General features: G+C 43.0%; 1 protein-coding gene across 6 annotated transcripts in view; it reads left to right on the top strand.

Annotated features, from left to right (window-relative positions):
* The first annotated feature begins 230 nt into the window (after positions 1 to 230).
* NFAT5 (nuclear factor of activated T cells 5) overlaps positions 231 to 20240 on the top strand; it is a 74586-nt gene continuing 54576 nt past the window's right edge. For 3 of the 6 annotated variants that reach the window (XM_054197625.1, XM_054197624.1, XM_054197622.1), the window contains exons 1-2: positions 273 to 354; positions 3459 to 3695. Coding sequence is in view for 2 of the 6 variants with exons in the window: in XM_054197620.1 (XP_054053595.1) it covers positions 282 to 354 (73 nt within the window). In the remaining 4 variants the exon portion in view is untranslated. Of the gene's footprint in view, positions 355 to 3458; positions 3696 to 8077; positions 8785 to 20240 lie in introns of those variants that run through there. The other 3 variants (XM_054197620.1, XM_054197621.1, XM_054197623.1) reach the window with 2 other exon arrangements.

Genomic DNA, 20240 nt, shown 5'->3' on the forward strand with positions numbered 1-20240 from the left:
GGGGCGGTCGGGCGCGTTCCGTTGGCAGCAGCCGGTTCCTGTCAGCGGCGGCGGCGGGTGGCGGCGGTGCCCGGTCCCCGACGGCGAGCGGAGTCCCCCCCCGCCCGGCCTGGCCCGACCCAGCCCGATTGGCGGCCCCGACGTGCGGAGCGCCGCGCTCTCGCCTGCCGGTGTCTCCCCTCCCCACCCCGGGGCGGCGGAGGCAGCAGCGCCCCCCTCCCGGCCCGGCCCCCCCCCTCCTCCCGCCGCCCCCCTCGCCCCTGCCGGGCCGCGGAGCTGCGATGCCCTCGGACTTCATCTCTCTGCTCAGCGCCGACCTCGACCTCGAGTCCCCCAAGTCCCTCTACTCCAAGGGTGAGTGTGGCACCGGGCCGGGGAGGCGGGGCCGCGCCGGGGGGGAAGTGGGGGGGGGGAAAGCCGTGCCCGCGCCGTTAACCGTCGCTAACGGCCGGCCCCGCCGCCGCCCGGGCCCGCACCTCGGGCCGCCCCCCTCATCCTCCTCCTGGGGCCGGCGGGGAGGTTCGCCCGCCCTGAGGGCCCCCCCTCCCGCCGCCGGCGGCCTGCGGGCCGCGCCGGGATGCTCGGGCCGCCGTGGCCCCGCCGCGAGGGGCCCCCGCGGTCGGCGCTGGGGCAGAGCCCGGCTCCCCCGGCCGCATTCCTGGCCCGGCCGCCGCGGCCTCAAGAATGTGTCCCGACAGGTTCCTGCGCTGCGGGGCCCGGCGGCGGCCCCCGCGGGAGCGGCACCGCGGCGGGGGGCTGCGCGGCCCCGCCGCAAGGCTCCATCCCTCCCTCCCTTCATCCATCCATCCATACATCCAACCATCCATCCCTCCCCGCCTGCCGGTGCCGGGCCGGGAATGCGGCCGCGGCCCCGCTCGCCGCCCTGTTTACCGCGCATCCGCAGGGATGCGGGCCGAGCCCCCCCCGCCCCCCGGAGCTGCCCGGGAGACGAACGCTTCCCGCGGCCGGGAGTTGGGAACGTGAAGTAACGGGGCACCGGGAATACGGGCGGCTGGAGATTTCCCGAAAGACGCTTGTTAACTTTCTCGGGAAAAAAAAAAAAAGGGCTTTCGGTGGAACAGCCAGCCTCGGAGAGGACAGGAGTGCTCTGATTTGGGGTAGAAACTGGCAAAGAGCCCCAGAAGCGGAGGTTTTTAGCAGGGCGGTGGGTGACGGTACCGGGGAGGTGAGAGCATCTCCGGGGCTGAGCTCCCTCCCGTGGGGTCTGGGGGGGGCAGCGGGGGGGGACGACACGGCATCTCTGGGGGGTGGGAAGCGGACACCAAGAGAGAACGTTGGGAATGTTTAAAGTAAACGAACCGAACGCCTGTTTTCATAATACCTGAATTTTAGCTTTGACAAGTGTACGGTAATGAGGTGATGTATATTAGGACAAATGCTGTCCTAAGTTAAGGGCACAAGTTAAGTTGTTTTCTCTTACGTAAAGGACTTGGAAGTCACTACTAATAGTTTGTTGAACGTATCCACCCATAGTACAGCAGGGGGGAAGGCAATTTTGGGGGTGTATGACAAAAGAAATGGAAAGTCATTTATTATCCTGAAGTGAAGGTAGCTGATCAGAGTTTAATATTGTTACAGGGAAGATTAAACCTTTTTAGAATTTTTGGAGCTAATTGTAATATGTTCCTTAACTCTGAGTTGTGTGTCTCTAGGGCTGAAACTAAAAGAAATAAAAAGCACACCTTTAAAGCTCTCAAACTGCCCAAAGGCATTGTCTCGCTGTTTAGAGATCTTAAAATTATCACCGGTTTATAACAGTTTGCAAATTTTTTAAAATATCTTACTATGGAGGTTTAAGGCTCTCCTGTTATCTTAGACATACGTATTCTAGTTGGTTTCAGTCCTAGTGAGGGCAATAGAAGGGAAAGTATTTTGAAACAGGGCAGCTGTAGTTAAAAAATACAGGTGATAAAACACCATCAAAATTATCATTTATTGTACTGGAAATTGGAAAAGTGTGCACTGTTAAAGTAATTTGTAAAATACTTAAAATAAAGAGGTTCCATTAAGTTGCAAAATTTCAAGGACTCCTGCTTACTTGGGCAGAACTTTTGAACTCGCCAATCTTAGTGTGAATTCTCAGAATCATTAGTTTTTTTTTTTTTATATTTAATGGAATGGTTGAGTGTCTGTTCCAGGTAGGAAAAGGCTCTCACACTGATTAATCAAGAGTGTATTATTTTCCCTTCTGGTGGCATTGATGCGGGTTCAGAGCTAAACAAGGTCCAGGGAAGGATGTGTGATGCTTAGGAGTGGCCATAATGAGCTTTTTGATCCAAACAAGGTGGGATATGATAGAGGTGTATAAAGCAGTGAATGCTTATAAAGAGGTTAAAGCAAGGCTTGCTTTTCATATTTTGTCATAATAAAAGATCAAAGAGATATTAAGTTGAAATGCAATTCAGTTTAAATTAAAATTTAGAATACATGAATATACTTTCACAAAATGAATAATTAAGTGATCCTCTTTGCTGTGAAGTGTATTAGTATGATTTTTAGCTGGACTTAGGAAAAAGTTATCTGTTGTGGTTTTTTGATTAGTTAGAACATACTTCGGTGCACCTTTTTTTTTTTTTTTTTTCCCTAGATAGATAGATACAGATAAACTTATCCTGTGGAGAAATCCTCTGGATCAGAGTATGAGTACAACTGATGAGATAAAGGAAAAGGTCTGAACACAGTGAGAAAGCCACAAATATGCATTTGCGATGAGGGTGTGTTAGGAGCATGTAGTTTCTCATAACTGCTCTCCTTTTAGAAATACAGCTACCCCGCAGTTTGGAATTCAGCTCGCAGATTGAATTGGGGCCAGTAACTTTTCCTCTGAATTGCATTCCTGTGTGCGCGTCGGGATAGTTGCGGTTTAATGATACCGGTCTCCTAAGTCTGTCGATGGTGATCACTGTGGTGCTTTGGAAATACAAAGATTATGGCAGGGAGAGAAGCTGCAAGATTGGGGTGGTCTTGGGAGTAACTGAGGTTTTCTAACATGCAAACTTTAGTTTATAGAAATTAAAGTGGAAGAATATTAGTTTACTGATTAAAATGTACTTGCCTGTTCTTAAAAGTGAAATTAGATTTGAAAACCCAGTCAATCAAGATGTAGCTTACGCTAGTGCAGTTTTTTTTATGGGATAGTTCATCCCGTTCTCTGCACAGACCGAGTTATGTTGTCAGTCTGTCTCTGTGCTATATGTTAAACTCTTGGCTTGGCACAGGCATTTTGCTTCAGATTTTTGTTTTCATATTCCTTTAAAAACGTTAAGCCAAACTTCTAAAAGCACACAGATCTAAGGTGAAACGGCAATACAAAGGGAGAGTCATTAATTTAAAATTTGGTCTGATAATTCTGTTATTTCTTTTTGTTTATGCGTAGCTTGGGAAAGAGGGTACTTTGAGTATCTAAATACTTTATCTTCCAGTTTTTTCCCTTGTAGGTGTGGTTTCATGAGCTGGTCCAGCCAGTATGAATTCCCACTTGCTGAGTTAAAGCAGTCTCGTCCCCTGTCTTTTCCTTGCTGTCCTGCTCATGCCAATGCTTATGTGGCCACGCAGTGAACTGGATTGGAGAACCGATCACATTAAAATTAACTCAGCTTTTCTCTTCTTCCTTCTCACCCTGCTCCGCAACAAAAAAAAGGAAAAGGGGAAGAGAAATGTTGATTTTTAACCAGGTGAGTATCCTGGTCATGTTTGCTGTGGGTCTTCGTGAATGGCTTGTGCTGACTCAAGGAAAGGACATGCGAAAACTAGCAGTACGGAAGGGTGGGACTGTTTCTTTCAGCAGCAGTGCCAGCTTATGTTGGCTTAAAATGATAGTGAAACTGTACTTAAGTTGCAGGCCTCTGGAATATGACTGGTTATAGCTCTTAAAAATAAAAGAAATGCAAAGGGTTGATTCCAAGGCTTGTTGCTGAAGCTCATCCCCACAGCTCCAGAGGAACTAACTAGTGCTAAGGATGAAAACCTGTCGTCTTACGTATAATCAATGTTAAAAAAGGGTATATGCTTTGTAACTATTGTAGAAGGATGGTATCTTCTAATAATAAGATAATAGAGATATACAAAATTGTATGCGTTTTTGAATGCTGAAAATATTTAGATTTAATTCTCATCTTTACATAACATACTGTCCTTCTTGAAATAAACCAACCCAAATGTGCATACAAATTAGTAATGTAGTAGAAAAATCACTGGAGCATAAAACCTAAAACCTTGAGGCGAGTTGTTCTGTGGCTGAATATCATATGCAACATTCAAATATAGCGAAGTTAGCTATTCGTTGTAAACAGGCAGAGGTGAAAAACTGTGATTAAAGTAGTTCATCAAATGTCAGGTACTAAATCTGGACTGATTAGACGTGTGATTCATTTAGCTAATACATTCATTTGAACAATTAAGAAGTAACAATGTGTGTAGTAATAAAGTTGCATTTTTGCATTGCAGCAGGTATGATCAGAACTTTTTATCACATATCCAGCCCCCCCTCCCCTTGATTTTGCTTTACGCAGCTGAATAACTGTAAAACTGAGACTTTCTGGAACTTCGAAATGACAAGAAAAATGTTAGTAGTCTCCTAAATAGCTCTTTTGCCCTAAAAATGTCATATAGTCAAACCTCAATTTTGCTCTGTGCTTAAATGTTAAATGACAGTAATCTACTTGTGTTCACTGAGAATTGTTGATACAACATGTGGTTTTGGGGGATTTTCTTTTTTCCTACTAGAACTTTTTTATTTCCATTGTCCGAGGGATAACTAGTAAGACAGTGGCTGAATTATCAAAGAGGGATGGAACAGATGCTGTGTAAAAATAGTAAGAGCCTACTTTTAGTTTTGAACTTTAGAACCAGTACTAGCAGTTTTTAGGAATAGAAATAATACTCTAGTTTCTTTTTTGTAATAATACTTAGCTTCTTTTTGTGGCTCATAGAAGGTGCCATGCTGGCCAAGCAGCACTGAGTGTTATGTGAGGGACAGACTCCATCCATCCATCCATCCATCTGCTACAGCTCTTCCAGCTGCCCCTGGGACATTCTGACTTAAGTCATCCGAAATGGATTCTAGCAAAGTTCCTTAAATTCTGTGTCAGCCTTGGAAATGTCCGTTTCTATTTTGAATCTTACTAGTTTATTGGCTTTAAAAACAAAACTATGGAATATGTTGCTGCAAGATGATTGTGTGGTGCTGGGTGTAGGGAGGAGGATTTTGAATTCACAGCTTTTCACGCTGTAATTTGAATATTCCGGTGACAGAGATGTTTAAACAGACCCTTTTTCCTGCTGTCTGTTCTCGCCCATGTACTGTTCTCTGACTTGTGCCAGCACGATTGTTTTTTGTGGCTGCAAGATGAATGGGATTGGGAAACCAATCTAGAATACTGTACTTTTGATAGGATTTTCTAACATTTTTCTGCTCCTTGTTCTAGTTTGCTGTGCAGCTGCACAAGTAGTGGTGTCAAGACAAGAAAAGGGGTATCGAGGACTGGGATTAAATGGTGGAGGAGGCAGCAGATGAGATAGAACTGCTAAAGTGGCTCTGCCACAGAAAGAAGTGCTCCTCATGTTGAGCCTTCTGTTGCATTTGCTGTGCCTGTGCTCTTGTGCCGAGACCAGGAAAGCCGGGCTGCCTGCCTGGGCTGGTTTCCTGGGAATCAGTGAGGGAATCCATTTCTGGAGCTCGGGAAGCTGAGCAGGACGCCGGGCAACTCTCCTGCTGCAGGTGTGGATGGAAGAGTGTGAGATTGTGTTTCTGCTGTAGGTTCTCCTTTGCTGCCTGTTTGTATCCCAGTGTGAATATTTTCATTGTCAATTTTACTAATCTTGGATACTTTACATAGTTCTATGGAAGTTGTAGATTTTTTTCCTTTTAGTGAATCTCCATAGTTTGCCCAATTCTCTTGTCCCATTTTAATTTAGATATTCAAAGAAACCATAATTGGAGACAAAACAGTTCAATCCCCTGGAAGAGTTTGAATATTGCAATGAGGAGCCTGAATTGGACTTGATTTAGTGAGACCTCAGCGTGAGCATGGCAAGTGTCGCAGTGATCTGTTTCACAAGGAAATGGGCTCTGGTGCTTTGTCGGCTGGGGCTGCTGAAGCCTGCAGGCTGGCAATGTGTGGTTCCCTGCCATCAGATGTGTTGGGTTCAGACTTCTTCCACTTGCAAAGTCAAATGGGTACGTTTTATTATGTCGTCTTTTAATTCAGCAATGTTGGAGGGCTCTCAGGGACCCAGAGGTTGGAAAACTGCTTTACGTTATTGTGCAGGTATTTCTGACTGCGGATGTGCTTTAGAGGAAGACACTCTTTCCCAATAGGCTTTCTACCCACCTTAGTCTTTCTTTTTTTGGCGCTTCGCGTTCTTCTTTGCTGCGAGGTTATGCCACTCGGCATCCCGTATATTTTGTTTGGTTCTGGAAAGTTCTCTATGCAGTTTTGACACTTGCTCTAATCGAGATCTGAGAATCTTTAGAATATGAAAATATTAGGAGTCAAGAGTATTTACGTTCAGTTAGTTCGGGACCTGCATATTTGAAATCCGTTATAGCTTCTCATAAGGGGAATCCATAGGATGCTGCTCGTTAGCGTAGTCAAGAAGTCAATTTTTTTTATCATATATTTCCCAGGCTGTGGGTTAAGACTTTTCAATTTTAATAAAGCATCTGATCGTTGTTTATAAATTTTCAACAGAATAGTTACTTTTTGTTGCGGTCTTGTCTAAAAATGGTTGTCAGGCACAGCCTTGATCTGATTTTTTGCACCGGTACACAGATTACTTAGTTTTATGTGGAAATGTACTTCTTTTGTGTTGGAGAAGATGGAAGAGAGTAATGCTTTCTTTTATACAAAAAGGCAATGGCCTGAGCTCACTTTGAGGTTTAGATATGCTGGTAAACCCTAGCAGAAGGTGATGAGTGGCCAAAGTGCAGGTGAAGTAAGGTATGTGGTCATGTCTGTCCAATTTATCACCTTTATTATCTTCTCTGTGCTTATGTAAAGAGTAAACCGATGAGGTTGAATATTCAGACAAATTCTGGCTTTCTCGTCAGCAAGTACAGAAATTATTTTAGGAACTCACCGAGATGAACTCTCAGATCTAACTTTGAACTGTGTTGTAACAGTGGATTTTAATGGGCGCATAGTAAAATCTTAAGTAACAGCTATTTCCAAAAGCATGCAGTACTTTAGCAGTGTTTGAAATGTAAATGCTCGACATCAGTTACGTTCTGTTATTAACTCGTGTAGTTCCGAGTGATCTATGTGGTGAATATCACTGCACCAGAGTAAGAGGAATGTTTTCACTATTTACATAAATATGCTCTGAAGAATCGCTCTCCAGTTCCCCTTGATTAATTGTCCCTCCAGCAATTGGAAAAGTTTTACGGTTGCTTTGTAAATAATTAGAAAGAATTTGGGGTCACCTTACAAAGTTTATAAAACTGATGCACTATGCCAAAGTAGTGCAAAGTTTTGATGCTGAAAGCAGATTTGAGTTGTGGTGAAGTTCAGGCTGTTTAGCAAACAAAAGGAAGATGGATAGCAGTTCACATTAATGCCCAGACAAGATGAAACATATAGGAAAGAAAGAGATATAAAGACAGTAATAAAAAGTTTTCAAATGTTGGAGTTCCACTCCTGTTCAGAAAAAACTGACATTACAAACCAGTTGTTTCAGTCTCTCATTGTCTAGAGGCCTGATTTTTTTTTTTTTTTTTTTTTTTTAAATTTTGGATGGATTCACTCAGCAGAAGAATCTGATAGTTTTGATAGTAGCGCTGCAGAGTGTTTGGAAAATAATAAGCTGCAGAGTTCAGTAGCTTCTATTAACTATGACAGTTTATATTTTCTTGTGCATAAGGGAACATGACCTACTAATATGACTATTAACTGATCGTGGTCATGCAGGCTGCTTTGTAAAGTGGGGCAGGACGATGCGAGTTATAAGTGACAACCTGCCTCCATTAAAATTACATCCCACTTCCCTCAGTGACTGTTTTCGGAGAGCGTTGGTGGCAGCAGCGGCTCCTGAGCTGCAGGCCGTAGCAGCAGCGCCGCACATCTACGTTTGAGTAACACGAGTCCCACTAACAGCGCGTGTTTCACAATTCGGGTATGTCTGCCTTTGCAGTCAGGTTCATTTGTATGTATGTGCGCACATGCTTAATTATTTGGGGTGTAACAGGAGTATCTAGAATCTCACTCAGTTCTTTTCTGACTCTTGATTAGTTTTTTTTTTGATTCAGCAAGAAATTCCACAGTTCAGTTGTAGACTTGAACTATTTCTTGTCTTCCATTTAAAGTTTATTCTTTAAAGTTTAGTATAAGGAATGACGGGGTCTCCCTAGTTTAAAATAATTGAGTATGGGTTTGTTTCTTAGGGGGTAAAAAGGTGGTTTAGGTTGGAATATGTATTCCTGTTAAAGCAGATTGACTGAGGAATTTATAATTACAGTTCCTGATAGTCATTGTTATATCTCATAAGTAACCGCTACAGACCCCAGGAATCTGTTTTAGGTTAAACTTCTGAAAACAATCCGATGTCCCAGTTGTGCAGGGGCTGGGAGAGGAGCAGCGTGAGTACTTGTGGAGGCCGTGCCAGTTCCAGTCACACAGTCGTTGAGGTTGGCAGGGACCTCTTGAGATCATCTAATCCAACCTCCCTGCTCGAGCTGCGCCAGCTGGAGCAGTTCGCCTGGGACCATGTCCTGTTGGGCTTTGACTGGCCAGTCTGTGCCAGTGTTTGACTACCTTCATGGTTAAGGTAATTAAGATGGAATTTAATGTGTTTGAATTGGTGCTCGTTGCCTCTTGTCCTGTCACTGGACGCCACTGAGAAGAGCTGCTCATTCCCTCCCATCGGGTATTTCTACACATAAAATCCCCTGAGCCTTCTCTTCTCCAGGCTGATCGGCCCCTGCTCTCTCAGGCTCTCCTTGTGTGAAAGACGCTCTGTGCCCTTTGTCCTCATAGCCCTAAATGCATGTCAGTTTGAGTTCTGAACAACTTCTACTATTGTTGGGACGTTTGTGAGTCCCCACATCAGAAATTCTCATGTCTAGTGTTATGTTGCAGTCATTTTCTTATTGGGGTACTAAGTCATATTTTTCCTTTTGGATGTAGCTGTTTATTTGCCTGAAATCTAGGAAATGTACTCTGAGATTTTGTATCCTATTAGCAGTTTTGCTGAGGACACCTACCAGGTTCAAAGCCTATTGGGAGACAGGACAGCCATGTTGCTCCCTTAAGAAAGGGGGTTACACTTATTTATCAAGAGCATGTTCCTTTGGAAGTGACTTTCTGGGCATTCCTGGAGTTCTGTGCTCCAGGCACACTCAGCGTGTTCAGCAGTTTTAAACTCTTCTCTGCATTTGTTAGTGGTAGAGAAAGAACTTCCATCATCTCTTGACTGTAAGTATGTTTGTGTGAGTGGGATTAGTGCCCTTCCTCAGCCTGTATTCAATTGGGAATAAATCTTATTTTGTTTTTCTTTTAGGGCATCTGAATTCTAGACGGGGCCATCTGCCTCGCCTTGAAACTTGAACCGCACCTGGAATGGAGTTGCTCTTTAATCAGAGGGGGAAATCATTTGGTTTTTTATTCTGTGGCCTGAAAGGATTCAGTTTAAGCTTCAGTAATTCAGTTAAGTTAAGCTGGCCCTTAAGTAAAAAAGGTGCTTTTGGAGGTGTGGTAGCAAGGAACGGATTATGTTGTTTAGAGTAAATTTAAGTACTCCTGGCTGTGCAGGTATTTCAGTACACTAATACAATAGCAAAAGAATTTATACAGGAAGATTAATATCTTTCTGCACCTGAGCAGAGGAATCTGCAGACTTTATTTTTACTGAATTCAGGTTCTAGACATAGAGGAAAGAGAGCTGAAGGTACTCTGGGTGTTTGAAACAAGCACTTTCTATAGTGGGATACTAGTTATTTGTTGAAGAAACTCCGAGTACAAGTTTTCTTCCCCCCCTTAGAAGTCCAGTAAGGAAAGACAGTTTAATCGAGCTGAAGAGATCTTTAAGTAGAACAACACATGACTTCTGAGAAGCTGGTCATAGCAGACTCTTAATAGCTCGGTTTATTGGGGCGTGGGGTGGGATAGTCTTAGACAAGGGATGTTGGAATCCCCAAAAGCTTTTGACAGGTATGCTGCATCCATCCAGATACGATCTTTATCTGCACGCTTGCCAGTTATCCCCATGAGCTCTAACCCTCAGTGGACTTATCTTCTGTTATATTGTCTGTCCTTGAAGCAATGTACAGCTTTAGCATATACAGGGTGTTGCACAATTGAACTGTAGATACAAAACTGAAAAATATTTGAGTGGAGGGGATAGAGGAGGAAAGCTATTAACTTTATAGCACAGACAAATTTTCGGGATTTCAGAGATAGAAGACAGTCAATGCAATGACCAGGCAGCAGTTTCAAACAGAAGATAGAGGGTTGGGGTTTTTTTTTTTTGTCATCTTTTTTCTGTATATCATTGACTTGTGGAAACAATTGACAGATATTTTGGGAGGTAAAAGGATAAGTGATTCAAGAAGCTGTTAGATTTGTGGAGGATATATTTATTTAGGGAAGGCTGTAAACTAGGGAGATAGTCTGTAGCCGCTTGTCAGAATTTGGAAGGTATTCTAAGAGAAATGCTTTTTTAAACTTGCTGGCTCTTGTAAACCTTTCCCTTTAGTTTGCTGCTAACAGAGAAAAGATATGGGCTAATCAATATTTAGTTTGATTTGTTATGACCATCCTTAAGTTTTACATAACTTGGCAGTTCCAGAGCAGTTATGCCACTGACTCCTTCCTCGCTGCTCTCCCTCTGATTCCAGTGGGGTTTTAGCTCTGTAGTACAGAAAGGGATCTTTTATCCGCGTTCTGCCGTTCAATGGTTGGCTTAGGTTCCCACTTGTCTACTGAGAGTCATGTGTGAACATATTTGGAGAAGAACTTGCTTAATAGTTTCAAAACCTGTTTTTACAAACAACTCACATCTTTCTTCCCTTGAGGAATTCCTTCTAGGTGCAGTATTTATCACACAGGTTTGCCCGTGGTTGAGTGCATGCCTCATTAGTGGCATCGACCTTTATCTGCAGTCTAAGGGAGGCTCGGCGTGTCTCAGCAGCGCTGCTGGTTGGGCAGAACAAAAGGCTCCTGAACGTAGAGCCTGGGGTGGAACTGTAGCACCTAGTGCTTGGTGAGAGCTGGCTTTGAACAAATGCTGACCGTAACATGCCTCTGCTATATCATCCAGGCTCACTAAAAAAGATTTTACTTAGAATCTTCTTTTTCTCTTTCCTCTTTTTTCCCCCGATTTCCAGCACGAGCGTGTTCAGAGTAGCTGCTGTTGGTGCTAAATGTGACAGAAAGCTGAGCGGGCAATCTGGGACTCGTGTGCCGTGCTCCGAGATGCCTTGTGACTCAATGAAATGTGTGTGAAGCATCCAGGCTGTCTCTCATTACTTTCCGTGGTTTTTAACATTGCTGTAGTTTTACCTCCTTATCTGTGATCTTGCAATACCAGGGAGAGAAGTTGGAGAGATACAAGAATCGCGGGGTCCATCACTTTAACGCAACACGTCTCTTTCATGTACTTGATTAGTCAGTTTATTAGAAGTGGTGTTACAGATGTCAGGCTTTCAGCAGAGCTTTCTTTTAACTGTGCCAAGGAGTATTGTTTGTTAAACATTACTTCATGTTTGTTTTTAAAAATTATGTTTATCATCAAACATAGTAGTTGAATTATAAGTAGAAACGAAAATGATGGTAGGAAGTGTAAATATTTCTCAGTTTTGAGAAAAGAAAATACCTTTTCGTGTCAGTATCTCACTAAAATGAGTAAAAGGTGGGAGGCGTGAAGATGGTTTGTGGGCTCAAGGGGCTAGACGTCATGCTAGGAGTTACTAGGACATGTCAAGTCTCCTGAACATAGCCTCTACCCCAGGTTTATAAGAAAATACTCAATCCGAGAGGTGGTTGCAATGTGTTGAAAGTCTATCTGAATACCTGTATGCTTTTATTCTTCAAGGTCAAATATCGTGGTATAGCCTCAAAAGAAAAAAGTGCATATAATTTTCGTTGCTGGTGTTGCGTTTCTTGTTCTACAGCAAATGTAAGAGATGGCAAAAATAACCCCATCGGAAAAAACTGTGCAAACCTGAAAAGACTGAGAAACGTTGTTCTGAGACAATAGTAAATTGAGGGTCAGGTGGACTTCTGTGTGTCTCTGAACCATCTCGTGGCATGGTGCGTTGCACCTAAGGAACCAGCATAACTGGCTGGAGCGCCTGATTACCTCTATGTTTCTGGTGAACTTTGATTTTGAAACAATAGCAGTGTTTAAAGTGGTTGATAAATAGCTATTATTAATATTCTTTAGTTATACTGTATTTGGATTTCTTTGAGCATTTGAGAAATGAAGTCTTTGTAGTGACAGAATGTGAAGATAGGGAGAAAACCAACTATGCTTAAAATTCAGTTTATTATAGAATCACAAATAAAGAAATACCATTGTTGTAACAACAGTATATAACAGCAGAATGAGGCTGTTTGAATTCCTTAATTGAATTTTCATACCTATCATATTTGGATTCTTTCCAAACATAAGCTTAGCTCAGTTTCCTGCATGCTGGAAGATTAAAACATGGCAACATTGGATTTATTTGTTTTTAATTCTTAAGGCATTGTGAACAGATTGGTTATTTTTTTTACACCCCCCCGCCATTTTGGGAGAAATGTGCATCTTTATATACTACTCAGATGTAGTAAAGCCTTTATGTTGCTGAAGTGTTTAACTGTTTAGCCGAGCGATACCCTGTTGTGTTCTTACATCTGCAGTTCTGTCAGTCCCCACTTGCTCTGCCTTGTCCACTGTGTATTTTAGTAGTAGCATTTGAGTTCTTGGGGTTTCGTCTGGAGTTTACAACTGCATAGGACAGACTTTTCAGTAAGTCATTACTGGTCTGTTTCTTGAAGTGACAATTACTAAATAATGTTGTTCTCTCTTTGAGATGTGTAAAATTGGATGCAAACAAGACACAGGATTTATACTGTCTATCTACATTTATAAAAGTACTCTTTGAGCTGTGAATGGGGATGACTGAAACACAGCCAGGAAAGCTTTATTTGATATTTGGATGAATGCCATAAATAGAATTTGGCCAACACATGCCTTTGTCAGTTGTTGAAATTCAACTTTAAAAGGATTAATTTCTCAACTCTACCCTGCTGTGCAGAATCCTGAATATTGAGATTAACAGCTTTTCTGAAGGTTAGTGGCATACTGCAGTAACTGATTTTTGTTCAGTTATGAACTACTTGCAAAGTGATCTTTTTAATACTGGCATTTTTGGTACTAATGCTTGTTCTTTAAAAAATGCAAGAAACAACTTTTAGCTTTAACTTTTATTTTTAAGTACAAGAAATAATATTACAGTTGTGATAAAATTTTAATGACTTTAGTGGTTAATAATATATTACTGATCATCTTTCTTTAAAATAGGAATGGCTGTCCTTCAGCAAACTCTTCTCTCTTTGTCACTAACGTATTATAATGTGCGTTTCGGTGTTGGAGTTAGCAGCATTTGCTGGCAGGATTTGGATTTGACAGTGTCGAGTGTTGCGTCATCGACACAGAGTGCTCGGATCCTCTGCCGATTCTTCAGCGTGGAGCTGCACCAACAGAAACTTTTTAATCATAAAGTTCTCTAGTGCAGGCAGAACGACGGCATCTGCCTTTCCCCTGTGTGCTCACGAATCGTGTTGATTTAGGGTTTGCTGCTTTTGTCTAAAGCCAGAGGGAACTGGAAGGAAGATTTTCTGTTTGGCTGTGTAAAACATCCTTGTATACACTGCAGTTTCTTTGAAAACCTGCCACTGTTGCTGTAGCAGCAATATAGTTCTGCCAGTATTGACAATAACAGGAGCACTGGCGGGAAGACTTGCTTCCAGTCTTTGCCATCTACAGACACTCTGACTATAGCGTGGCAGATACAGAGGGAGGGTATATACTCTCTCGTTTGTTTCCACTGTCCTCTCTGTAGAGGTGCTACTGAAACCGACAGCACAATGTTGAGAAGCATGCCAAGTGTCTTGCTGGCGTACCTTCATTTGAGAGCTGCGTGAAAAACAGTGGCCCAGGTGGCGTTGGGGACCTTATTCAAAATAGGTTAATGTGTACAGGAACAGAAGGAAGTAGTCTTTACGTATTTTAGGTTACACTGACAATCTGAAATGAGTTCTGTGTTTAATCGCATTATTCTGAGACGTACTCGAAGACATGAAATAAAAGCATTGTTTCAGTAAGCGTTACCTAGTGGATTGAGCACTGGACTGCAGCCTGGGGAAGAGAAGCTCAACTGTGTGCTGCTGCTGGCTGGGAAGCCGTGTGAGTTACCATCTTCCTACCGCTCAGTTTCTGCATTTGCAAAAATAAGCGTAATCAGACTGACGACTTTGTAAAATATTTTAAGGTGTCTGCATCAAGATTGTTAAGTACCGTATTGTGTCTTTTTGCTCAGCTTCTCTAAGGATAGGCTTTTTCTTGCTCTTTGGCTTTTGCCATGCAGTTAGCCAACAAGTATCTTTCATTCTTTCAACAGTTGCTGCATTTTATCTGTTCCCACGTATGCTCAGGTAGGGTCTTCCCTTCTTGCTCTGTGTAACTCAACGCTCTCTTCAGGGCCATTTGCCTCATTTGAAGTGCTGCTAAGCAAGCCTATGCTAAGTCTACCGGAGTTGCAAAGTTGTTCGGACATACAGAAACTGTAATAGTCTGTAATAAACAATAAATCAGTTTTTGTTCTTTATTATGTATGTTGCCTAGTCTTTCCTCTTTCCAGATCTTTTTTGTAACTTTATCATATAAAATCTCTGCTGTACCTTAAGCAGAGCTGCCATTGTCTGCACTTGTGGGTGATTCTCACTTCTGCAAGTGACAGTTTGGATCCCCTGTGGAGTACTCAAAAAAGTCAACCGAACAAACAAAAAAGGAAGTAAAAAAAAAAAAAAAAACCAAACAAAAACACAACAAAAAAACACCCAACAAACAACCACCCAAAACCCACAAACCCCAACAACAGCAAAACCGCCACACTGGAGTAGAAAGTACTTTAGTGGTCACAGATTTGTCTGGCCTGTCCCTATCTTAGTCTGTCTGTGTTCTGGTTTTATGCGCTGGGCACTCTGTCTTTCTTCTAGTTGCCTTTCTCAGGCTTTCAAAGCTTCCTCTGTTGAGCTTCTTACTGAGTCCTCGTTATCCTGTTTTGGCTTCCCGTCTGTGCAGTCCCTGTTCCTACGCTCTGCGCCAGCCCCCTTATCAGCCTGCCGTCTCGGGGGGCATCAATTCTTAAAATATTCCACTGGCTATGTACAAATTCTGTTTCATTTGCACAAAGGTATAGGTGCGTATTCTCAAATGTAGCTGTGAAAATGTTTCACCTTGCTAACATGGAGACAAAAAAAGCAAGAGGCTGTCTGTATTTTCACTGCAGAATTTACTGTAATGGGTCCTGAGGTTACTTCTCCCGGTTTAGCCTAGATGAAGTGAGAGCAGTCGCTGCGCCGTGTAACGTGGGGTTTCGGTATTGGTTCTAATACCTGATATACTTGAAGGTGGCCTGAGGTTTCTGAAAGTTATCCTCAGTTCTCTGTGCTGTAATAACCAAACTTGGTCAGGAAATCCTTTTCCTAGGATCTGCAGGAGAACCTGTTTGTCTTTGGTGGATGTATGGAGGGAGCTGTGGGGAGGGCTGAGAACGGGAGGGCGCTTCAGCGGTCTCTTACAGGTTCTTCCTGACAGGCGAAATACTTTGCTTCAAAGTATTCCCACGCCCAAGCTTTTGTATACAGAAAAATCCATGGGGGTCACATGATACTAACATTTTGCAACAAAGCAAGGCTTTGATTAGATGTTGAATATTTAGAGCTGACGTAACACTCCCCCTGTTTCCCCCGCACCATCATTCTTTAAAAACTCTGTGGACTAAGCTATTGTGGTGGAATCGGTGGTATACAATAAGCTCAGCCGCTAAACTATATTGTTTATCAGAGGCTGGATTTCCGAGTAGAACAGAACTTCAAGTTAAACAAACCGCAAGATCTCCTGGCAGATTCAGAGGCCTAAATTTTTCGGTTGTGGAATAGATTCTGGTTTTAGCGTCTCTTACCCACAAAAGTTTTTGAAAGAGACTCAGTTGCATACGTAGTTTTATTAAAATGCAGTTACCTTTGGACTAAGGAGTGACAATCAGGCCCTTATTTGACCTCTGAAACCTTGGTAATACAGGTTTAGCCCAAAACTGTCTCTTAATATGAACTGATGAGCATCATAGAATCTTTATGCATGCGTGGATGGGTACTCTGAACCTGAATTTGTATGCTTAGCTGGGGCTGTAGTGGAATATGGGCACAATGATTGTTTTTCCTTTATAGAGTTTCTTTAATTTGCTGAGCATGTGTGCTCCACTTTACTTTGCTCACCCACCTCCCGTGTAGGAGAGGCTACTTGCAGGTTCATGTATTTCTAATTGTTTTGTAATCTTAGTTCCATATAAACAACTCCCTTTGCCTGTTTGCTTGCTTGTTGGTTTTTTTTTTTTTTTGATCAGCTTAGAGTACATCATTAGAGGAGATTTCTGCTTGGATGCTGCCAGCTGATTAGAAGAGTACACCAAGGTTTTGTCTAATCTCTGGTGTGACTGTCATGTGCTGCAGCAAGGAAATGGCTTTGGAAGAAGCAGCCAAATCTGTACGAGTATTAAAACATATTGAGGAGACTAGTATCGGTGGGGATCAAATGGGCAGCCGTTCAGTGCAGGGAGCTTATTAAAAGACAAGGATTAACTTTGCTGTTGTTCATAGAATCATAGAATCTTTGTGGTTGGAAAGGACCTCTGAGATCATACCATGATCTCTGAGTCCAACCATACACACACAAAAAAAACCCCTACAATCTCTGCCTTTCACAGCATGCCCTGAAGTGCCAAATCTACACATTTCTTAAACACCTCTAGGGATGGTGACTCGACCACCTCCCTGGGCAGGCTGTCCCAGTGCCTGACCACTCTTTCAGTAAAGTAATTCTTCCTCATATCTAATCTAAACCTCCCCTGCCGCAGCTTCAGACCATTTCCTCTGGTCCTGTCATTACTCACCTGGGAGAAGAGACCAACACCCCCCTCTCTACACCCTCCTTTCAGGTAGTTGTAGAGGGCAATGGGGTCTCCCCTCAGCCTCCTCTTCTCCAAGCTAAACATGCCCAGCTCCCTCAGCCTCTCCTCATACGACCTGGTCTCCAGACCCCTCACCAGCCTGGTAGCTCTCCTCTGGACACGCTCCAGCACCTCAATGTCCCTGTTGTACAGAGGGGCCCAGAACTGGAGGTCGTAGAAGTGGTAAGGGATTCCCAGGATGTACCTACCCTTAAAGGCAAAAAATGTCAGCTGCAAGTGGAAAATGCCCTGCCTCTGCCTCTACTGCAGACAATTTGGCTGGTTCTTTTCATCACCCACTGATTGATTGTGTTCTCCTGCATGATTGCCTTTGGAGGGCAAAGGCTGTCATTACCTTTTAGCCTGAGGGTGGGGATAAAAGGGATGCTGCTGAAGAAGTGCCTGGCATTAGAGGGGGTGAAGTCACAGGAGCAGATCACCATGGTGGAACAGACAGACAGGTGGGCTGGGGAAGAGCTTGGGCTGTATTTCAAGGACCTCCTCAAGGCTGGGTCTGGGGAACAACCTGGAGAAGTGGCATTGAAGTGGGAGTTGGAGCTGCAGCCAGGTTAAGTGATGTCTGACATCTTTGTTAAGAGGAAAACTAGAACAAAAAGAGGTCTTCCACATCATGATCAGAAATTGATTTAGAGGCCATTACATGCAATGGAAGGCTGGCTTCAGCTAAAGGCAGGAGCAGTACTGCTTTCCAGTGTTCCTTTTTTGTGTTCTTAACTATGTGGTGTTAAAAATAAACTTGAAATCGTGGGGAAATGTTGGCAGGTTAGCTGGTAATTTTACTGAATTTACACTGATTACTTAAGGAAAAAAACAAAGGAAGGGGGGATTACATGCCTAGAAAGCAGAAATGCTTATTTTACTGCATATTGCTCTCTTAATGCTATAGCAGGATTCCGTGGTCCTGTGGCAGTCTGAAGTAGATGACCTTTCCAGATGGTGATATTGGTCTCCCTCTACATTAGTATGGCCTCATTTGCTAGGAGGTCAGGGCAGAGTTCGCCCAGTTCATAACTTGGCTTCCATGCGTGGAAGTTCTGGGCGGCATGGCTTTGTTTCTGGTACAGAATAGCAAAGCGTAGGGAAATCATTAGTATATCTCAAGAGCATTCCATAATGTTTAAGGTGTCTGGTGGTACTGACAAAATGAGGATGTCTGAATTCATCATGCATTCATCATTGGAAACTGGTATTCTCTACTGTTTTCCTTTCTTTTGTGCTCCCAGCATCCACAAGTGCTGAGTTACAAGAAGAAGCTTTTTGGTCAACCAACCAGAAGGATCTCAGTTAAATTTGTTGGTAGGCTAAGAAAGCCTCACAAACGTTTGAGAAGGACAGACAAGTTCTTTTGTAACATCATGAACGATTCCTAGCACAGTGCAAGTTAGTAAAGCATTAAATTACTAGAAATCACAGTTCTTAATCTGTATAGCTGAAATTACAATGTAGATGCAACTGAAAAGTCATTCGAGATTCATTAAGTATGAGTAGCCACAGAAAATCTTGCATGTGCTGCACGTGATGGAATACCGAATCCATGTGTACCTGACTTGCTGCGTTACAGCTGAACTGATTATTTGCAGCTACTTTCATTAGCTATTTTGGGGAAAATTACTTTTCTTTCCTCTTCCTGCCTTCCATCATCTTGAAGTCACAGCATCTTCCTCCATTTCGGCATTAAACTTGTGTTATTTAACAAGAGACCTTTTACTTGACAGTAGCTGCTGTTCTGACCACAGGAGGTTATCTGAAATTCTGAAACGAGAATTCTCCTTTTTTTGTTTTTGAGGGAGAGCGCTCTCCATGGGGAGAATGCGTGCGCTTTGGAAAAAGCAGGGCTTTCTTTGGTCTGTGTCCAAAGCTGCAGTGACTTCTCACAGAATCTTACAGTTGTCTTAGCACTCCCAAACAGGAAGCAGTTGTGTTCAGTTGCGTTCCCTTTGCTTCCATAAGCTTAGCTGCTATGTTCCTAAGAATAAAGTCTAAATAGAACCACAGTTTCCTAGTTAGTAAGGAGGAATCTAATGTTGCTGGTCACAAGGCATGGTGTGTTTCTGAAAGGTTATTTGATATCATGATGGTGAGAGTGGCTTAAAAAACTTTTAAGTATAGTATTTTCTGTTGGTGGTGATGGGGAAAGGCTGGGATCCCTAATTTTGCTGTAAGCCCAGATGCCTGTAATCTAGCCTGATTAGTCTGTGTGTAGAAATCTAAAAACATTCCTATAAAAGGGGCAACTGTGTGTGTGCGCTAAGGTGAAGTGAGTGAAATAAGAGGAAAAGGAGCACTTAGAAATTTCAGTTTGCCATCACGAACCACTGGCCTTTTGCACTGCACTGTGATATCATCAGATCAGCTTCACCCACCATTTCCTACCTTCTCTAAGTTATTTCGCCTAAATGCTTCCTAAACCTCTCCTCCCTCTCCCTCAAAGGCAGAGCTCCTGTCACCAGCTGCTGGGACTGATCCAGAGACTTGTTGGCCCAAGGATGGATCTTCGTGCAGGCTGACTGTAATGCATCCAGCCCTTTCACAGATAGCCTTTCTTCAGTTCGTTTAATCTAAAATGAACTGATTTCAATTGGGTGTAGCAGTTCATACTAAGTGAGCATCCCTTCTTGCAGCGTTGTATTTCCTTTTGTGTATCTTCAGGATTTGTTGCTGTTCTTTTCTTTGGGAAAAGTGTCAGTGAATACCTTCCACCTGGGACCGGGTGCTGGCTCAGTTCCCGCCGATAGCCAAATGCGCTGGCATGCTCATCGTTTGGCTCAGGTGTACTATTTTTGATGTGCTACAATAACGAGCAAGTCTGGTATCATATTACTTGATTATTTCTCATTAATATTTCAATTCTGAATATTTTGAGCCGTTTCAAGCAGTACACTAACAAAATCTTGTTCTTCCCAGATTTAAAATTTTGCAGTGTTGGATATTGACCTGCCGTTTGATGCTGTTCTGGTCATTACAGCCACGTGAAATATAATTTTCTGAA

Source organism: Rissa tridactyla, chromosome 4 (assembly GCF_028500815.1).
Source record: "Rissa tridactyla isolate bRisTri1 chromosome 4, bRisTri1.patW.cur.20221130, whole genome shotgun sequence".
NCBI lineage: Eukaryota > Metazoa > Chordata > Aves > Charadriiformes > Laridae > Rissa > Rissa tridactyla.